Below are 22,588 nucleotides of genomic sequence, written 5' to 3' on the forward strand. Positions count from 1 at the left end.
ATGGATGCAGACAGAATACTGTTGTTGTTGCTGTTAGAGAGTTTATTCACACTAACTGGTGACGTGTGGGTTGGGGGTGGTTGGTGGTGATGGTCACCAACAACCACAAGCAGCGCAGCAGAGCCCGGCTGCATCCAACTATGGAGGCATCCTGCATCTGCCTCCAGCTGTCCGAGGGGTAGCAGTGGGTACTTCCCAGGAATCTGTCACCCCGTTTTCCAGCTATAAATGATGATTGATGACGATTTATATAAAATAATAATAAAGCAGTCACACAGAATTGTGCAATCGGGTGTTTTCCAGGACCTGCAGTGATTACCATATCTAGATGTTTAAAAATGTGTTGCTGATGATAACGTGATTGCTACTAGTTCCAGGAATTCAGGAGTTGCTCATTATTTCAGGATATATGAATTTATAAGGGACAGTTACGAACGCTTCTCCGCATTTCAGTGCGTCTTTGGATGTTGGCAGTGAAGCTAATGTTTTGTGCACCTGTTGCTCTGCCTGTGAAACGTTGGCCTGACTGTTTGATTGGGGATACAGCGTCAGGTTAATTCTCGCTCAACCATCAACAGTCTGATGTTTCTGTTTGATTGTCAAAGCTGTGCCATTGCAGTTTCTACCTCTGCATGTCCATCTCATTGAGATACACAGCACAGGACTAACAACAAGGAATATCTTCTGCTAACATTTATGTTAACTTAATGTAATAGTTGAATGTGGGCCTTCTACTCTACTGTCTGTGAAAATGATTCTAGATTAGGCAGTGATAAAGCCAGGCTCATTGATGGAGTGTAAATGGTGAGGGAGGGAGAAATATGTAAGAAACTAAGCTTCGTGGTGTCATCACACATAGTTTTATTTTTCTTAAAATTCAACCTATTTGAGGGACGTGGCGTTTTTTCAGCTTCTGAAATGGAGCATAGCAGGAAAAAGTTTGTGATCCAATGGACTAAACTAGCAGAGCTTGAAGTCAGTCCATGCGGACCGTCTTTGTAAATGTGATGAAGTGATTGTCATGAGAATAGCTCCCTCACAAGGAAAACAATTCCTGGGAAATAACCGGAAACGCATCTGACTGACACTTTAGTCTCACGGTCTCTAACATGAAACCGAGCGAAGCTCATCCCTGATCCCAAGAGATCAGCTGATCTAACTGGTTAATTATTTTGGATACACCATTTAGGCTGCTTTGGCTTGCCTACTATTACTGCAACCCCCCACCCCCACCTACCCCCCCAAGCTTTTATTGTCATGCTGTATGTGATTTAAGCAACATATCTATGGTGTGTTGTTTGCAGGGGGTTTTGCTGCTGCTTGCTTTATGCATGTGTATGTAAGGTGGGGCAGTCCACCAAAAACAAATGACAGAGGATGAAAATAATAATTGTTTTTGACTGTAGTGGTTCTGACCAAACGGTTACACACTGTTGAACCTGTTATCAGTAAAATGTTGGATGGAGTTACAGCGGACTCGCTGTTTTGATTATTTTGAATTAATCACTAAATGATGGCATGCAGATAACTGTGGGTCCCATGCATTCACTAGTGTGTTACATGCTTTGGACTGTTCAGACAATTTCTTTCACAGGACGGCTTCACAAGTCCATGTGCCTGTAAGGACCTTGGACGGTTTTTGTTCATACTGTCCATTCAAAGAAAACATCCAAACATTCCATTTGAATGGAAGCGAATGGGAACAAAGTCCTCATTTTGTGCACAGAAATGCCTGAAAAACAGACTGTTCACAGGGGAAAAAACAGATCTTTACTCTGTTAATTTGCAGCTTCAGGTCAACTTTAGAACACATTTCTTTCACAAAATGACTTTAGTCCCCATTACTGCCTAAAAGCAAGCAAGGTAGGATCTTTTCAATGCCAAATTTGAAGCAAAGGAATGACAACAGCACAAGAAGAGCTCTGATTGGCACTGACAGAAAATACTGTGTCTCCGTCCTTCATATTGGTCACTCAGGGTGTTCGAGTGCACGGATTTATAGACATGCTCACAAGAGTGGATTTTCAGATGCACACACACTGTACTGTACACACGTATGTGCGCACACACACACACCCTATAGCACCCTCGGTTACATTATCAGCATGACTTATCTTATCCCATAATCCTTTGAGACAAACTGTTTGCACAATAAAGAATGAATTAGCAGTACATTTTCCTCATTACTCAGTACACTACTACTCGACTCTCTCTGGGCTCAGTCTGTGGTTCATAGAAAACCAGAGGAGCAGTACACAAATCATAATAAGCATGCAGCTTCTTTAGACTTCTGTTCAGCTCAACATGGACATGTAGACACTGACTGGTTCTCAATATAGACTACCAAGTTCCCACATGTAATCAAACACAGCTGGGGCTACATGCACGTGTTTGTACGGGGGGGATGTGAAGTTCTAGTTACCTGAGCTACAAACTTGAGATCAGAAGTGACAGAGAAGGCCACAATGCACCACACTGTAAACGCCCCCCTTGTTTCACCCTAATAACTTATGTAACTACTTCATAGCCACGATATTAAAATCACTTAATATATTTTTTAAACGGATCATTCTGAAATCAAAGGACAAGAATAAACAATTCCACTGTGTAGCAAACAGATCCTGTTCACCTCTAACAACCTGATCATGACTGATCACATGATTAGAACAAATATGACTTATTATTTTTAATTAAAATTGGATTTATTCTCATCTTTTACTGTGCAAATGCTTTTTGATGTTTCTTTTTTGCTGCTTGTTGACGTCACACACTAAAGCTACGTAAAGGCAAGTTTAGCCACTCAGTGTCTTTCATGCTACAGAAGTCCTGATTGTAGTGGTCGTTGACATTATTCCTTTCTTCAGGACAGAGGATTGTGTCCTGTGGTTGGACTCATTCCAGCTCCATCATCTCGGACTGCAGCTGGTGACTGTAGTCCTTCTGCTGTGAGCTGGGGATCACGCTAACCAGAGCCTGCAGTGTGTGAAGAACTGATTCATGTGCTGCTACACTGTGTATTCTGTTCGACACAGCAAAGCAGAATAAGGACTACTTTTCCCAGCAGGATGGCAGCCACACTGAAGAGACAGCTTATGACTCAGTTAATTTGTGGTTGGTAAATAATATATTTGCAGAGCAGAAAATGATACTGCAATCATTAAAAGGCTGGAAATGCCGTCTAAACTGATATTATTTCCCCCGCTAATAATGCTCTTTCAGGACCTCTTTATTACACGCGTACTAAAGATGCCCATGCACATCCTCTAATGCCATTTAAAAATATGGCTAATAATGCAGAGATCTGCTAGAGTCTGTATCCACAAGCTGCCCACATCTCCCTCAACTGCCTCTGTGCTCATATAAGATTTCTGCTGCTCTGGCAGCTTTTCCTGTCATTCCTGGCTCTGCTACTTGAGATGAATATTACAAGATCTTGTTACATACAAGTTTCCCCGGCACAAACAATCTGAGAGAAAAGTGTGTGCACACACAGGGTGGGGGAAAAAAAAGCAGATGCATGCATGCAAACAGTCTGCAGCTTGTTGCTTTGTGTGCACATGCATATAAATGAATACAGATATGTGAGTGATTGTACATTGCGTACCTGCGTTGTGCTTTGCCAAATACTTGTCTTTGTACTGCTTCTTCTTCTTGCCAAACCAGGTACAGCTGGCCTGCTGCTCCTGCTTCGTCTTCTCCATGGCTATACACGCCACCCGCCTACCACACAGACAGACAACTGAACTTAGTTTACAATTAAAGCTGGACAGAAGCATTCTAGCTGTAAAGAGACAATAAAGCCATGTTGCCATCAGAATAATCAGGGGCTCTTCCCAGCATTTTACCAACTGCTATTTGAAAACACACAACTCCAACTTGTTTTTTTAATTCCTTGTGTTTTGATGCAACACAAAGTTGGGGGGAAAGAGTCTCTGACGAACTGGTACAGAACTAGAACAAAGTGCAGATAATACAACTAAGCAGAGAGACGGGCAGCGGAAATCTGAAATCTGGAGTAAAAACAGATCGGGCTGGAGGAACTGGTAATTACTTTTTATATTGTGAAATATTGGTTTATAGACTGCGTTTTTAAGATGTCTGCATTTTTTTCCTAATAGCTTAGTGAAAACTTTCTCAAAGCGTAGATGATCACTGTAGCTAGTTACAAGTTATTTTCAATACACCACTTTGTAGAGTATGATCCCGTTTAGAGTGCACAATAAAGCAGGGAGAAGTGGACTTCCGAAAGAGTTCAAAAACAGTAATTCACAAACCAGGGTGACATCTCCATCTTTACAGTTACTGTATTGGTCCTGGATTTTTTTCTTTTTAAATTTTTAGTGGGAACTTTTATCTTCCTGCCATCATGCTATCAGAGACTGCGTTGCTCTTCTCACCACTCCTGTAGTTCTGGTGACGGGATGAGGCCGGCTGTGCCATTTTTAGTGTTCTCCAGCTTGCCCTGCCACCAATTGTGATCATCCTTGGATATGATCTGGATGATGTCGCCCACACGGAAGCGAATGCCGGCCTCCTTGCAGGGGATGAGCTCATCCTTGGAGGGGTCATATTCAAACTGGGCCCTCACGTAGATCTGCGGTGAAAAGCACAGATGTTAGACGGGTAGTATGTAAGCTGAATGACGTGGTGGGAGAGACGCAGACGGGGGGGTAAATGTGTCTAGATGATGTGCTTTGTTTTGCATATCATGACAACTAGGCCTAGAGTAATGAGCAGTGGATTCTCAGGGGGCATGGGATCACGGGGTGGGGTGTACTGTTGAGAGGACTTCCTGTAGTGAGATGAACCCAGACACTGCTGGGCTATTAATGAGGCTCTCAACTCTCTGGTAATTACAACACAGGCATTGTTTATGTGTCCATTAGATCAAACTACAAGTCGTTATCCTGCTTTAAAACTTTTCTAAGCACACAGCTGATATTTTTCCACAGTGTGTGAGGAAAGTGAGGAGGCAGTGTTTGACAGGTGTTTTTTCTTTTTAATTTCTGGGGGAGTTGGGGGGGCAGAGGAAATCTGTCTCTTACCTTCACTGACATTTTGTCCTTGATTGGAGGTCTGGATACAATCTAGGATTTGAAAGCATCACATACATCATGCAGCAAAAACGGCTAGGTAACGTCTAAAACAGCAGTATGGCGGCCGAGGCCGGTGGCAGGGAGGAAGGTTGTGGGTTAATAGCAGGGTTTAGACATTTACTTCTCATTAATGTGGCAAATTATTAGGCAGTTCAGTAACCTTTAAGCTCTGCAGCTCTAAGGCTGCTGAGCTTGCAATACAGCATCGTATGTTGTGGTCTCCACTGCCCCCTGCTGGTGTGTCCTTTATATGCCACTTTTCTTTGAGTTTCTATCACAGCATTGAAGTTTTTGTCAGTTGCTTTGGATCGGTTCTTGAATGATAGATGAAGCTATTCCGGAACATTTAGTCAAACTACTGAGAACAACTCCCCACAATTTACACTAATTTTGGTTTTATATGCATCAGAAAAATAGATAATATTCTGTCATGAACAGTTTTACTATTCCAAGTATGCTACATGAGTTCATTGTGCAAAGCAACAAAAAAAACCCCGAGAAGCACATTCATTCATAAATGTGATCTAACAAAGGGAAAGGGAAAAAAATTAATCATGTTTGCTGTTCATATGGCTTGTAATTGGGATGAAGTAAACATCTGTTGAGTAATTTAACATAAAATTGTTTGATAGTGTTAATTTGGAAAGCCAAAACTCTAGCGGGTCCACCAGACCCATGAACACTGGCTGAGTAACAAAAATACGAACACCACACAAGGGTTAAATGTGCCAAAGCAACTGAGGAAAAACTGCAAAATCGTGTGACAGTCATGGTTCTGGATAAATAATGTTGGATTACCTCAGAGGGGATTAATAATGTGTCAGGAAGGCGCACACACACATAACACTGTGACTAGATGAGGGTTAAAGGAGACCATTAGGAAGGACAGTGTTTTAGTTGGCTTTTCATAGATGACACTCATAGTGTCTGTACTCACAGCGATATAACCATCGCATGAGATGTTACTGCATGAATTAATGTGACTGGGAACCAGTGGTTAAGGGGAATCCTTGTGCTCTTTAAGGCTCAACAATGCCTGTGCCATTGTTACCACAGAGATTGTTAAGAGGTTTGTGAAGTGCTGAGGACAGCAGCGGTCACAGCTTTTCATAAATGCTCTTCTAGTAAAACCCTGACATGGGATAAGAATCCAGCTGGATCCAAATTAGAGGCAGCTACTCTTAAGGATGGGAAGGGCACTGCAGTTATTCATAAGTTCTGATACTTCAGACAAAAAAAGAAACTGCACTTAACTACTTGGTGAAATTATATCTCATATATCTATCTATCTATATATATATATAATTACATATAAAAAATAAGATTCCCTTCTCCCACTGTGGATTTTGACACATTTTGCATCACATCTGATCAATGACGCAGAATCCTGACTGGATAAACACAAATCACAGTGAGAAAGCCAGAAACTGTGCTGTAGCTTGTACAGCTTTTTAAAAGAAAAGCTTCAAAACGAGCTGTCACCAAGTCTTTGTTTAGTGCTTAGATGTGGCTCAAATCATCAGAGCTAACTGGACTTGCTTAAACTTGAACTGAGTTTAAGGCATCTTTTAGATCCAGTTTTTTCATGGGTCTCGTTTGGTTTTCAGCCAAACTACAGGCACATTTCTTCACTCTGTAGCTGTCCAGCACTGAGTGACCACTGCAGTACGACCTCCCTTTCATGTGTTTTGTCTGTGGAGCTGTGGTTGTTAGTGGGCACGGATGAAAGGATTACAATTGTGTGTGTAAGCCAGTGATGCAGACCAGTTTTGTTGCTCACATCACACAGAATGACAGTTTCCCTCTTTGACTCAAAGGGAAGCATTATGTTCTCCAAATCAATAAAACTCAATTTCCCCGCCCACTCTTCAGACAAAGCTCAGATGCACTGAGTCCACTCCTGTCTTCAGCCTGATAAAAGCTGAACAGCTGCACACTACTTTTGGTGTAAATTATAGATTTAAATGGGATATTTTGGCCTGGCTCCAGAATCTTATATTTCTTCTTTTAAAGGATGAGGCCGGCGATTTTTGATATTTTCATTACTAGAAATAAATGATTACCAAGTACTCTGTTTACCCAAAGCACGATTCCACTAATTCCTGCGTGCCATGCAGCTTCATCAAGGCACAGTTTCCCAGGTTTCTTTATTACAAAATATGGGGTGGTAAATTATTAAAGAATAGTCTCAACTGAGAAAATAAGCCTCTTTTAAGAATCATTTTACACTACAATATATAAACTTTGATTATCAGTGTATGTAGACAAGTACCACCACAAAAACCACAAATATGAACGGTTTGGCAAATACACACTGATTACACTTAAAACAGCAATTTATTATTACTGTTATTTTTATTATTAGCAGTAGTATTAATCTCTGGCTCTCTTCCACAGTGTCTTTTTGCCCGTCTTCCTCCCCTGATGGTTGATGGTCAGCAGATGGCCGCTCTTCCTACCGTTGCCAAGGTGGTCATCTAATTGTTGGGTACTTTTATATGACTGTTGTTGTGATATGGTGCTGTATAAATAAAATTGGATGAGTAAGAACCGAGTACTGAAACGGGAACAGAAAAGGTCCAACTATGAAACGATGAGAGGGATTTTCTGGCTGCTGCACCAATTTCCTTCTGCGCCATTTGGGAATACCGTGCTGCACATTTCATAAAGTGGCCTTTAGAGACGGACCTGCTAGCAGACTTCTGTAACCGGTAGGTCTGCACACAGGCCAGACAGTAGCAGAGATTCTCATTCTTAGGAGAGTTTAGATACAGTACATAGTCACGTATGCTCAATTATTAGATTTTCTTTCTTTTTTTAAACACAGTTTTCAGTGAAACTTCTCTGTAAGAGATGACAGCACAATGAGCTACTTAAACTGCAGTCATGAAGTGAAAAGCAGCAATTTCTACAACAGCATCCTGATGTCACCTTCAGCCACCACAACCTGCTGCTACCCATTTCTACAGAAACTGGAGTGCACCATCTCAATCACATGGACGAGATTCCAGGAGACAGACAGCTAGTCTAGGAGAACTGGACAGGACAGTAGAAGGTCCTTAACCCATCAGCAGGACCAGTGTCTGCTCCTTTGTGTAAGGAGGAACAGGATGAGCACTGCCAGAGCTACAACATGACCTCCAGCAGGGCACTGGTCCAGATATGGGAGGAGACACCAGGACACTATCCAGGCTCTCATTTAGGAGCATGCTCCAATATCATCAGGCACACATACAAACGTGTCTGACAAACCACCGAGTACCATTTTGATTTGCTGCAAGGAAATTGACTTGACTGAAATTGACTTTCAGGGTGTCTTTGAATTCAGCCCTCTGTAGATTGATAATTTTCATTTCCATCAAATGATGTAGTGTCCTCCTGCTTGCTCATAGCGTGTTGTCTGACAGCTGGGGGGTTTCTCTGTATTATTGTAGGGTCTTTACCTTATAAAACTCAATTTAAAGTGCCTTGAGGCACCTGCTGTTGCAATTTGGAGCTATATCTTCCTGAAAACCAGCCTATTCATTAATGTCCTCTGTAATGGACATTTGTTTTTGGTCTATATCTTTTGACTTATTTGAGCTATCCTACTGAGTCCTGATGTACTAAATTGAGGACATTCTGGGCTTTCCCTTGGAGATCTCATGTGTTTTCAAAGCGTTCCTTTAATTTTAGTGAGCAGTGTATTTATTTAATGAAAAAGATTTGTCACCCAGTATGAGCAGGAGGAGCTCACCGACACACAAAAATAAAATATTTCAGGCTTTGTAATCACACAAAATCCTTGTCCATCAGTAGTTTGGGACAGATAAAAACAGCCTGACTTACATGCAACCAAATCACACTGATGAGTTTTATGAAGCAGAAGGGAGTTTGGGAGAAACTCAGACACACACTTTTGTGTAAAGGAGTGTGATGCAAGCATTTGTAAGGAGCTAGTGAGTGATTGTTAGTTACCTGTCGACCCTTGGGCTGGATGGTAGATGGCAGGTCCTGTGAAAGTGACCCATTGATGACAGAAAGAAAAGGTTAAGAAATATACTACAACACACACACACACACACACACACACACACACACACACACACACACACACACACACAGAGAGACTGAAAAATACCTTCAAACGCATGGGGACGGGGATTTTGGTCCCCACAAGTATAGTAAACTACCAATTTTTAGTCCCCATGAAGATGTTGATACCTGTCCACACACACACACACACACTGAGAACTTTTACATGCAATCTAGATGTTAAAAAAAAAAAAAAAAAAAAAAGTCATTCTCATCTGTTAAAGCAGATCTGGCTGTGGAGCAACCAAGCAAGCACAGAGCAAGCGAAGCAGCTGCAGCATCAGCACCACCACATGTCTGTCTGGAGCCTTGGCAGGGGAAACTGTGGAACCTGATTGGGTTTAGTAGAATAGCAGAGTAGGAGCACATCTCCTCGCACCATGGTGACCACTGGAGCCTCGGTGTGTTTTTGTCAGCAATGAGGCACAGCAACGGAGCAGGCTTTGTGAGGCACACCAATTTGTGAACTGAGATATCGGACACCCCCCGTTGCTTTGGCTCAAACAGATGAACAGGGAGAATGACACGGGAGTGAGTTGAGGCCTACGGCATCACCCGTCTACATCTAATCCTACTGCTACCACTACTGTGACACGATTTAACGCAAAATGAAATGAAAACAACTCATGAGAAACGCACGCAGCAACTGAATGTAACAACACGGACATGTAGAAATACGATGACACAACAGCGTGACAGAAAAAAAGAAAAAAAAAAGGAGGAGGAAATGGCTGGGTGGTAGTCTGATCGTGGGATTTTTTGTTTTTCTATGGTTGGGGTGGGGGTCCTTACCAAGATAGAACTGTTAATGCTGGAGTGGCCATTGGCAGGGGACTGCCTGGAGGTGGTGGGGGACTCATTCTGAAATAAGACACACAGGTCAGCAGTGCACAGCCGGCGCACAAACACACACAAGCGCACATATTCACACACTTCTGGGGTTGACTGTAGGAGATGGAGGGTGTATTTGTAGAACACAATAGAGACCCACCACAGAGTTGACGTAATGAAATGCGTCAACAAGACATGGGAGACAGCAGCACCAGCAGAACTCTAGCATGCACAGCCTTAAATAACCACATAGAGGCGCTAGACTGACACGAGATGCTAGACTGACACGAGATGCCAGTCTGATCAGCATGAAGTCATCATTAACTGAAGCTGTCAGAGCTCAAAAGTCCTGACTGTGTCAGTGTTCAGAACAGCGTGTGCTGGAGGACCAAAAGAGTTGAAATCGCCGTCACATTTCTCTTTTAATGGAACACTTAATGACTTCTTATCAAATGTGACAGCAATACAACAATGTTATAGGTTTTACTGTGAAAATCAACTGGAAATGGAGAGAAATATGAAGGCTCTGTTCAGAGAAAGCTAAATTATAAGCAGAAATAATGATTAAAGTGAGCTAACAGTCTGTAATGTCTCAGTTAGTCTCTCTGTTCTCAGCTAAAAATGACCTAAATCAAAGCAGGGCTGTGGTTTGCGTGCACGACTTTTCAAAATAAAGTTTCCCTTTTTTTTCGTTTCTGTTAAAAACAACCACATTAACCATGCTGTTCTAGTTTTAGACCTCTGCACTGGTTTCAGTGTGTTCTAAAATGATCTAACTAATTACATGTACGGTCTTAGATGGCTGGATACCACAATGTATGTATAACTTCCTTTTGTCCCTCACAGCTCTGCTGGTCTAGCTTTTCTTAGCTGGTCCAAAGTATTGGTGCCCCAGCTTTCTGTCAGTTTTAGTATGCTGGTATTGTAGTTGTCTGAACTGCTGGTTTCTACTTATATTGTTTTTGGACTTTACTTCCTGTACACTGGAAAGCTCTTTGTTCTACTTGCTTCAAAAGCTACAAAGATAATATAACAAAAACAAACAAAAAAAACCCTTAAGTTGTTTGCCACTCTGAAAATGTAATACTGCACACTTGCTTTACATTTATCTCAGAATGATTTCATCGTCTAATTTAAAAAAAAAAAAATTTGAAAAATTTTGAAAAACCAGACGTTTCAATAACAGATCGCAAAACAACAGGATTTTTTTGTTATTAAATCTGTTACTTAGTTACGTGTATAACATGGATTTTTTCAGGGGAGTTCCTTTTCAGCAAGAAAAGCTGTGAAACTTACAAGCAAAAAAAAACTGTGCAAAAAAAGTCAACCAGTCAGTCAGACCTGGAGTCTTTGCTGGTCTGATTCTGGCACCTGGACCGCATGATTGACACCCCTAATCTATGGCAAATGATATCTGAGTTAGCCCTCGTTGGCATCCCATAGCACACGACAAAGAGCAATTAAGCTTTGAGTTTTACTGGCTTCCATTCAGTTTTAGTATACTGGTATTGTATTTTGCAGTACCCAATATCCTGTGTTGGACTTTACATCCTCTCCTGTAAACTCGGCTCTCATGTAGTGAGATAGATGAAGGAAGATGGAGTTTTAGCTGTTCAAGAGATGCTTGAGGCAACTTCAGTTGTATAACAATTCAGCATCTAAACATCAGCAACATCCTGAAACATCTCATGCGCCACATGAGATGGAGCTTGGCCTAAGTTGAAGCATGACACGAGAGGTTACTATCATCCACGTCTGTACGGCGTGTGTGTGTAGGTGTAGTGGTTGTTCTATATGCAGGAGCAGGATGGGATACACAGAGAGGTGTAGCTTGTTTCCGGAGCGGAGAAGGGAAGAGGGAGTTCCGGTATCTTGGTTGTGAAATTGGTGTGCTGATTATCTGGCCCAGCCCCAGCAAAACACACACACAGCACACCCCGTACACACAACCTACTCAGGTTACACACACACATACACACTCAAGAATTTCACATCACATGTGCTGTACCAATGTACCTGCACATGTGATGTGACAATAAAAAGTGATTTGATTTGTGATTTGATTTCAGTAACCAGGCAAGCAGTTAGTAACTAGATCAAGAGCTCAAAAAAAGTAGTGAGGAGGAGGAAGAGGTGTTGTTACCTCACAGGATGAGCCCTGCGTCCGGTAGCTTGGTACTATTTTGAAAGTGATGCTGCCGCGCATCTCTCGCTGCAAACACACAGAAACACAGACACAGAAATATAGTGAGTTTTGTCTCATCTTCACATCAGCTTGTGAGATTTTCTCTCATATGCAGAGATACAGTGGGGCAAAAAAGTATTTAGTCAGCCACCGATTGTGCAAGTTCTCCCACCTAAAATGATGACAGAGGTCAGTAATTTGCACCAGAGGTACACTTCAACTGTGAGAGACAGAATGTGAAAAAAAAAATCCATGACTCCACATGGTAGGATTTGTAAAGAATTTATTCGTAAATCAGGGTGGAAAATAAGTATTTGGTCAATAACAAAAATACAACTCAATACTTTGTAACATAACCTTTGTTGGCAATAACAGAGGTCAAACGTTTACTATAGGTCTTTACCAGGTTTGCACACACAGTAGCTGGTATTTTGGCCCATTCCTCCATGCAGATCTTCTCGAGAGCAGTGATGTTTTGGGGCTGTCGCCGAGCAACACGGACTTTCAACTCCCGCCACAGATTTTCTATGGGGTTGAGGTCTGGAGACTGGCTAGGCCACTCCAGGACTTTCAAATGCTTCTTACGGAGCCACTCCTTTGTTGCCCGGGCGGTGTGTTTTGGATCATTGTCATGTTGGAAGACCCAGCCTCATTTCATCTTCAAAGTTCTCACTGATGGAAGGAGGTTTTGGCTCAAAATCTCACGATACATGGCCCCATTCATTCTGTCCTTAACACGGATCAGTCGTCCTGTCCCCTTGGCAGAAAAACAGCCCCATAGCATGATGTTTCCACCCCCATGCTTCACAGTAGGTATGGTGTTCTTGGGATGCAACTCAGTATTCTTCTTCCTCCAAACACGACGAGTTGAGTTTATACCAAAAAGTTCTACTTTGGTTTCATCTGACCACATGACATTCTCCCAATCCTCTGCTGTATCATCCATGTGCTCTCTGGCAAACTTCAGACGGGCCTGGACGTGCACTGGCTTCAGCAGCGGAACACGTCTGGCACTGCGGGATTTGATTCCCTGCCGTTGTAGTGTGTTACTGATGGTGACCTTTGTTACTTTGGTCCCAGCTCTCTGCAGGTCATTCACCAGGTCCCCCCGTGTGGTTCTGGGATCTTTGCTCACCGTTCTCATGATCATTTTGACCCCACGGGATGAGATCTTGCGTGGAGCCCCAGATCGAGGGAGATTATCAGTGGTCTTGTATGTCTTCCATTTTCTGATGATTGCTCCCACAGTTGATTTTTTCACACCAAGCTGCTTGCCTATTGTAGATTCACTCTTCCCAGTCAGGTGCAGGTCTACAATACTTTTCCTGGTGTCCTTCGAAAGCTCTTTGGTCTTGGCCATGGCGGAGTTTGGAGTCTGACTGTTTGAGGCTGTGGACAGGTGTCTTTTATACAGATGATGAGTTCAAACAGGTGCCATTCATACAGGTAACGAGTGGGGGACAGAAAAGCTTCTTACAGAAGACGTTACAGGTCTGTGAGAGCCAGAGATTTTCCTTGTTTGAGGTGACCAAATACTTATTTTCCACCCTGATTTACGAATAAATTCTTTACAAATCCTACCATGTGGATTCATGGATTTTTTTCTCACATTCTGTCTCTCACAGTTGAAGTGTACCTCTGGTGCAAATTACTGACCTCTGTCATCATTTTAGGTGGGGGAACTTGCACAATCGGTGGCTGACTAAATACTTTTTTGCCCCACTGTAGTGGAAAAAAAGGTTTTCTCTGGTGTATAAACATTTGAGAATTTCATTTAATTCTCTTCTGTAAATTGCTTCGGTACAGTTCATGCTAACTACACCTGTCAAGACCCTCTTGTCCAAATATAGTCAGTTGTGACTCCAAAAACAACCCCTCTCCCAAACAAACACAAAAGCAAAACTCACCAGCATCTTCTGCAGCTGCTCTACAGTCTGGTTGGCCACACTGATGCCGTTGATTTCCCTGATCTCATCTCCAACATGCAATGTTCCTGAACGTAGGAAAAAGGAAAAGAGAAACAAGCAGAAAGACAAACGTAAAATATTTTCTAATTGCAGAGGCATCCGAGATGCAGCCATAGCAGAGGTCCTCCGGTCTAGTTTGATTCTTCAGCGACTACAGTGTGGCATCCTTTGTAACAATCGAGGAGGAGTTTCTTTTACTCACCGTTAATTTAAAAAGCTCTAAAACCTTCCTCTTCTTTAAAGATTTCAGGTAACAACAGTAAAAATATTTATTGAGGACTTGAAATACGAAATTAGAGTATTGTATACAAAAAATAGGCAGAATATTTTAACAAATGAGTCAAAGTCTTGTGGGCAAGATTTATATAATGTCGCTTATTGACGTCAGTCAGAAGATGGAATAGAGTACCCTGTCTGTGGATCATCCCCCCGTGCATTATCCTTGCGACGATGCAGTGGTTTGATTCGTTCATCTTCAATGTGATACCCTGCAAACGCATAAATTTGAAAATGGTTACTGATACCATGTAAAAAGTCCCAATGTCATCCCAGATCAAATATCAGTACAGTGAATACAACACCGTACTCTTTAGATCATTAACCGTGAATTATGATGCATCTCGATTAATCATGAAGAACTCTCTTCAGCCACAAGTAGAACAAGCCTCCAACAGACGGCATGGCCCCCAAAGAGTCCCAACATCAGCATTATACAGTTAGTGTGAGCTGACATGAAGAGACAGAAGACTAAAACCAGAGAGGAACTGTGGCAAGTTACCTTTAAATGCTAAAACAAAGTATAAATAATAATAGGCATGTCTCTGAAAGCATCCTCACTTTCATTTCATTCATTTCAACTCAGCATTGTTCAAAATCCCAAAGGGCGTACCATTGGCTCATCTGTGTTCTTCTGAAACTGGACCAGACGGACTCTGGTGACGTTCTCCAGGTCCATGTCTCCGTTGGCACTCTCGGGGGAGTCTCCGTTCAGGAAGGGTGAGGTGGGTGGAGGTGTCACCCGCAGAGCCTCGTCACTGTAAACCTCGTGGGCCACTACGTCATGGGCCTGCAGCAATGCCTGTAAACACACACACTCCATAAAGGACTTCACTCTTCTTGGTAAAGGCACATTTTGTGTGAACAAGAGTGCACCAGTTATGGAACTTTACTGTCGGCTTCTGGTGGCATCACTGACATGAATATCTGCGATTCTTCCAAAGTAAAAGGGAGGCTGAGATGAGGTACAGGCAAGGCCACAGGATGTTGAGGAAGAGTTTCCCCCTTTCCTGTGGCAGCAGACGAATTAGGACTGAATATGAGTACCACTGTCTTATCTGGTGAAGAAATACTCTTTAGCTAGCTAGTTGTTCTCACCAGAAACCATTTATGAAAACAAGTGATTGTTGGGCACTGCTTTATGAGTTGGCATATACAAAGAATTGGTGAAATCTGTATGACTCCAACAGTACAAATAACGTCATTCAGCTTAAAAATTTGCAATCCACACTCTTTTTATGGTAAATTCACAGAAGACAAAGCCTTCAGTGTTCTTGAACTCCCTCAAGACATGATCTCACTAAAAATAACATGGACAATATTTTATTCAAGCTCTGAAGAGCAGGAAGGGATTTGCTTCTTGACTTTGTCTGACTCTCTGCTCTGCCACACATTACAAAGATATTTCTCCTTTTGCACAGGTGCCTTTAGTCCGTAGCCCCTGCATCTGTCTGAGCTCTGCATCTCCACAAGACGAGCCTGCTGCTCCCTCACACCCACAGAGTGTTAGACTCCACTTGTCTGACAGACGCAGAGGCCCTTCCCTTGAGTGGCACTTTAACAAACCCGTCTGAACTTCAGAAGACAGCAATCAAAGCCCAACAAAGGGGGGAAACCTGTGACTGTCTTCTTTCAGCGTCACGCAAACAACACACACAAGCGCACGCACCCGAGGAGGGAGAGCACATCAGAGAGGGAGAGACACAAAGGCAGCGGCAGCCTCTCTAACTCCAGTGTCAAAATACATCACACGCAGAAGACACTTCATGTTGCACAACTTGCAGGAAAACTGTGTGTGTCTGTAGGTGCAAGTACGTGTGTGTGTGTGTGTGTTTGTGCACCCTAATGAAAACAGGGTTAAGTGCTCAACTGATCCTTTCATGCTGTGTGCTTTAACCCTTTAAGACCTACCATAGAACTAAGTCCGCCAGAGCTTATCTTTATATTTTTACATGCTGTAGTGCCATTTTTGGGAGCATTTCAAGTTGCTTTACATCAGTACAACTGTTATAGCCCAAATTTTAATAATATGTATGCATTTAGTGCATAGTAACTATATAAATTGCAAAAACATGCAAAAAAAAAAAAAAAAAAAAAAAACTATAAAAATTTTTTTTAATCGTTTTTGTTTTGTTACATATATTTCTAGTTAGAGAAATTTAAGAGGCTTATGCCTCAAAATTGTAAATACAAAAAAGTTGCACAAATGAGTTTACAACAACAGGAAATTTATTTTGAGTGTCTTCATAATTTTATTTTTGAGATACACCAATTTTTATATACTGCAGAAAAAACGAAAATAAATATTAAATGCAAATTGGCAAAGAATTTCCAGCAGTGCAATTTGAGTTCTAAGCATCCCAGAAACGACACAGAAAAGCATAAATTCAAACATGACTTTTAAAAACACCAGTATAGGCTTATCAGGCCCTGAAGGTAAAAAACTACATTTTCCGCAAAAATGACGTCACTTCTGGTTTCGGGCAGGTAATGGCAGACATGCCCTAGTTCGTGCTGACGTCTATTCCGACACAGGAAGTGTTACAAACAGCTGATCGGATCGGCAATGCGCGTTTCTGGATTATTATGCTTTTGTTGCTGCAAATGCTTTTTACGCAATTTTTGCAAAGCTATATGTGGAAGGAAACCGTGACTTAGGACAAACTGAATGCATAAGAAGTACAACGCCTGCGGTTTCATATGCAAAAAAAAAAAAAAAAAAAAAATCATTGCGCTAGCTTACGTGGTTGCAGTTCTACAGAGATTTAAAAATAGATATGCACAACGGAGCGTGCCCGCTCCGACCGGTTTTAAAGGGTTAAAACGAGAAAATTTTAGACTGAGATAGTTAATGGACAGTGCTTTAAGCTGTTTAAACTGATCCCCATGTCGAAAAAAAGAAGAAAAAAAGAAAAAGAATAAATAATGCGGTATTCAGTGCAAAGTTCATAAATAATGTCCTGGACTGTGGGGTTTGTGGGGATTCTGCCATGTCAGCATCACTGCCACTCAAATGACAAACAAGATGACGTGAGCTTACACAGATCCTGTTCTTTATTTAGACATTAAAAGGTGATCGGTGCATCATGGGAAGGCCCCAGCAGCCTAGGCCTATTGCTACAGCATAACTGAGGAATGCTTTAGGATCACCTGATCCAGCTCTAACTCTACGCTTTATCAAAAAGAAAAGTCTTAAACCTTTTAAACTTTGTGATACAATTGTTCAAGATTTTGTATGTGAGAATTTTAAATTCAGGAAGCTTTAAGGGAGACCTGATAATAATCTGAGAAGCTAAAAATGCACAAAGTAGTTTTTCTGCTCTGATGATGTCTCTGATACAGGATGTTTCTTATTTTTGAGATATTGGCAAAAACATGAAGGCAGTTCACATATTTGTTCAATGTGTGCATTAAAGGACATATCCTGGTCGAAACGACTCCAAGATTTCTCACAGTGTTACTGGAGGCCAAGGTAATCTATGCAAGCATCTGGTTAGACAACAAGATTTTTAGGCCCAAGTACAGTAATCTCCGTTTTATCTAAATATTGAATCAGGAAATTAGAGATCATCCAGGTCTTTACTTCTTTAAGACATGTCTGTATTTGAACTAGTTTATTTAAATGATCTGCCTTGATAGATAAATAAAGCTGGGTATCATCTACATAGCAATGAAAGTGCCATTTCAAAACATATTAGTTTAATGTATGTGTTGAAGGACATTTCCTGGTCAAAAACAACTTTAAGAGTTATCACACTGTTGCTGGAGGCCAAGGTAATACCATTTCAGTTTCAAAAATATTCCCTGAAAAGGGGCAGCAGCCATGTGGGGAGGATTGCTAAACTTTAGCTACACTTTGCTAATGTTTTTCTATACCTCAAATACCATCTGAACACTAATTCTGAAACCCTACACCTCAAAGTAACAGGTTTACTTTGTTAAAAATAACCTACAAAGAAAGTCAAGTCTACTCTCATGTGTGTACATCAGAGCTAGACGAGTCAAAATCCTGGCATGGCTCCGTGGGCATCGTCTGTATTCAGTTCTCACTTGAACTTGTTGGAATGTGGAACACGTCAGTTTACGCTCTTGTAGCACCATGAAGGAGCCAGGCCTCTGACCCGACACAGCACATCGCATCAAACACGCCTTACTAACCTCCGTCTACGCCCGCCCTCCTCTCTCACTTCACAGCCAGGACCCTCTCCTTCCATTTGTCTTGATTACTGATCTTTTTCCTCAACTTTGCTCTCCCTATCACTTCATTTTGATACCGATTTGTCTTTTTTCTTTTTACGTCTCCTCTCTCTGTCGGTCTGTCCACGTGATATTGAGCAACACTGATCAGTGATGAAAATCAGATGTATTTATGTATATATATATCACATTCGCAGACACTTGAAACACCCTTCCATTTCCACACAGTTCATGTTAGATGACTTGATCTTTAAACACTTAAATAAACCAATACGATGCACTCCATCTTTCTTGTGCATGTTTTCTTTTTAGTCCTATCTAATCTGTGCAGACAACAATAAGACCATGTAAAAGTGCTATTTACAACATTTAGAGAGATTCTGATTTGTTATATCTGGACTCTAAATGCTTCGTTAAAGGGCCTTGTGCACATTTCTGTAAGAAATGGACATGAGAACCTCTTAATGTGTGTCTGTGGGATTTTTTTCCCCACTCACCATGAAATGTGGCTGGGTTACTATCCGTCTGAGTTCCTTAGCTTCGTGCTTCTCTGGGTAGCAAGAGACCTCTTCCAGTACCTGAGGAAACACAGAGAGAAGAGTTTAATTTATGCCTCAGTAGCTCTTCTTTATGCCCAAATCCCTCCTTCCAATGCGACCTGGCCACTTCAGCGTAGGCAGCGCAGACCAACAACACTCACAGTTCCTCTCCAACACCACCTCCTAATGCGAGACCAACTTTGGACACCACTCAGCAAGTCAAGAATCTGGTCAAGCTTTTGCTCCTCCTCCTGCCCTGCGGAAGCCACTTGGCTTGATGTCAGCTCCAGTTATGTTGCGCCTGACTGGTGAATGTGGCATTGTAGAGGTGAGGCCTCTGCATCGAGGAGTTTCAATGTACTTCTCCATATCAAACAGCAGTGTTTAGTTCACGAACGTGCATGGGGTCCAGGTATTCATTATCGCTACACTGTAATAATCACATTTACTTGTTACCCTCAAGAGCTGGCACTTACTGGCATGTCAAAGCAACATGCATTAATACATCAGCAACTAAGTCACAAGTACAGCCAAATGAGATAAAAATCGCATCTCCTCTGTAATAGCCAGATATGGATGCTATTTCAACACTTAAGAGAACTGCATGGACATTTTACAGGACAACATTATTGTTTAAACTATAGAGGAAAAACGGTCAGGTTCACCTTTAACCCTGTGTTTTGTTTGTTTCTTGGCAAGTGAATTGAACTAAAAATATGTGTGTACGGAGATAGATAGATTTGCATCCATTAATTGTTACTAGGGCGCGATACCACTTTTTTATGTCCGATACCGATATCATAAATTTGGATATCGGCCGATACCGATATGAATCCGATATAATGTTTTTTTAATCAATAAAACTGTTATTTTAATATCTTGGTGCTTTTTGTATAAGTTTATACTCAAGTTAAAAAACAAAACAAAAAACAAAACAAAACACTAAAGCTATTCTGTTATACCTGTATGCAAAAAATACACTGCACCCAAAATATTTCATAGTTCAGCAACACTGATCAATCTAATAAACTTAAACCTACTCCATCCTCCCTATTCTGGTATTTTAAAGAGTAAGCACCCTAACTAATAGGGTTCTAAAACTCCCTGCAAAAAAAATAAGGAACCACCCCCCACCTCATGATGCTTAATCGACGTAATCAATTTGATGCAGTGTGAAAAAAAAAGCCCAGAAATAAATTATTTTTCAAGAATAATTAAATAGATTCAACATCTTTCTTCAACAGAGTTGCAGACTGCACAGATGGTACCTTCCCAAAGGAAAAAGTAGGGGAGACCGGGGATAGTTGTAACGTGGGTCAGTTGTAACACTTTCAATTTCTCCAATCAGGGCTAAGTTTCAAATGATGTGACTCATCCTGTGCATGCCCAATTCAGTTCTGCTATCACATGTGAAAAATCAGCACATTTTGTCGAACACAGACAATTTAACATGAAAAAAGTAATTTGTATGCCAAAAAGTAAGTTTTTCTACTTTATTTCAATTTCTAATAGCATTATCTGCTTTGCAGTTAAACTCATCAAACTTAAATTATGTTATTTGTATGTCTATGGGGATATATTCTGTGTAGGTCTTTAGTGCTAATGTTTTAGCCGTTGGCTGTAATGTTAGCTAGTTCATGGCTATAGGAGTCTGGGTTAGTTGTAACATCTGCATTATTGTTACAACTTACCACACTATTACTTTAACTTATATTAAACAAGTTGGGGCAACGACATCAGCAGAGAGAGGTTCACTGGTCGCATTTGTATATGCGGTTAATGCCATTGGCAACACAATTCCTCCACTGTTTGTGTTCCCCACACATACATTATGCAGACCACTGTGTCAGAGATGGACCAGTAGGAAGTACTGGTAGTGGAAATAAATCAGGATGGGTGCAAGAAACAGATTTCCTCATCTTTCTGAAGCACTTTGCAAACCACACCAAGGTAAGCCATGATAAAAAGTAATGGAATTGCGATGCTGGTGAACTACTACATTTTTTCAGCTTCATTGTTATGTTCAAAATTGGTGCAAGAGTTGTAGGTTATAATGCCCACTGAGCCAATGAGGCCAAACCCAAGGAAGACCAACCAAAGTTAATGAAATATTCAGTTGCAGAAAATTCCATAATTTGTCTTTTTTGGGGGGCTGGAATATGTTCAAAAGCTAGATTTCTGCATTCTGTCACACACACACACAGCTACATAAATGGCTCTAAGTGCATTCATGTGTTGAATAAACAAAGATTACACGTTAATGTTTTGTTAGTACCCTTATTTCATTGTGTTACATTTCACCCCAGGATATGTTACAACTAACCCAGACTATGGGGTTAATTGTAACATTTCACTCTTCGTGTTTGAGACCATACCATGCAATGGGTAATTGTGCTGCAGAGAAAATAGCTGCACTATTTAATAGCAGAGACATGTAAATACTTTGCATTACATTTTGAATCCACTACCTTAAAAGACCTCCAAGTTACAGACAGAAATGTCAAAAATGTTACAACTATCCCCGGTCTCCCCTACTATAGCTTACTAGGGTATATTAGACTTAATAGTTACTATATACAGTAACGGACTTCTATACATTTTACATCAGATTAAAACTTTGGGTGTAAGATTCAAATAATTATTTATTAAAAGCTAGACATTTTAAATGAGAATAAGAAAGAAAAGTAGGTCTTTGTGCCCCCTTCTCCCTGTTCATGCCCTATCGGCCCCCTGGCTAAACTTTGCTAGATCCGCCCCTGCACAGTTACCAGCCGTCAGCGACGTAGAAAAAGATCCAGGTGTAGAAAGTAATATTAAATAAATTCTAACAACAGCTTATCAAGCTTAAACGTGCTGCTGTTGTTCAGCCGCTGGTTTCCTCTTTCTGGTGCAAAGTGGGCCAAAAACAAACAAGAGAGACGGACTCGCGACAGAAAAGCCGATCAGCTGATCATTAGCAGTTTCACGATTGAAGTAGCAGCAGGAGAGTGAGAGAGGCAGTCGCTCCATATATCGGTTGTTAAGCTTAATGTGGGAATGCTTTACAAACATTCAGAGATAAACTCACACACTTGCTTTACTTCTCTCTGGGATCACTTCCTCGGAGATGAAATGCCAGATTGGTAGCAAGGCTACAAATACACACAGCCGCTCTATCACGTGAGCACACTGCTCCGACGTGCTACGGTTATGAGCTGAGTTATGCCATGTCGCAAGTTTTGTGAGGTGCTTTTTTGATATTTAATGGATCGGATTACATTTTTTATTTCTCTCCAATATCCGATCCAGTAATTTACGTCAGTATCGGACCGATACCGATACGTAATATCGGATCGGTCCATCTCTATTATTTACACACCAGGGATCACTGTGAGGCCATCAGTTACAATGAGAAACAAAACTCCACCAGCTGGACAAAGAGAA

The 22,588-nt window shown here is 41.3% G+C and overlaps 1 protein-coding gene across 16 annotated transcripts in view; it reads right to left on the reverse strand.

Annotated features, from left to right (window-relative positions):
* The window catches only part of caska (calcium/calmodulin-dependent serine protein kinase a), a 162,495-nt gene that overhangs the window by 6,123 nt on the left and 133,784 nt on the right, over nt 1–22,588 (reverse strand). For 8 of the 16 annotated variants that reach the window (XM_085250303.1, XM_085250297.1, XM_085250305.1 and 5 more), the window contains 10 exons: nt 19,124–19,204; nt 15,043–15,231; nt 14,563–14,641; nt 14,094–14,179; nt 12,145–12,213; nt 9,963–10,031; nt 9,054–9,089; nt 5,046–5,087; nt 4,398–4,594; nt 3,605–3,720 (listed from right to left, as the gene is read on the reverse strand). In XM_085250303.1, the coding sequence (XP_085106429.1) occupies nt 3,605–3,720; nt 4,398–4,594; nt 5,046–5,087; nt 9,054–9,089; nt 9,963–10,031; nt 12,145–12,213; nt 14,094–14,179; nt 14,563–14,641; nt 15,043–15,231; nt 19,124–19,204 (964 nt within the window). The remainder of the gene's footprint in view (nt 1–3,604; nt 3,721–4,397; nt 4,595–5,045; nt 5,088–9,053; nt 9,090–9,962; nt 10,032–12,144; nt 12,214–14,093; nt 14,180–14,562; nt 14,642–15,042; nt 15,232–19,123; nt 19,205–22,588) is intronic. The other 8 variants (XM_085250309.1, XM_085250308.1, XM_085250307.1 and 5 more) reach the window with 3 other exon arrangements.

This window comes from Mchenga conophoros, linkage group LG16, assembly GCF_057382185.1.
Source record: "Mchenga conophoros isolate Kocher_MC1m ecotype Shallow Benthic linkage group LG16, M_conophoros_male_GT1.1, whole genome shotgun sequence".
Lineage (NCBI taxonomy): Eukaryota > Metazoa > Chordata > Actinopteri > Cichliformes > Cichlidae > Mchenga > Mchenga conophoros.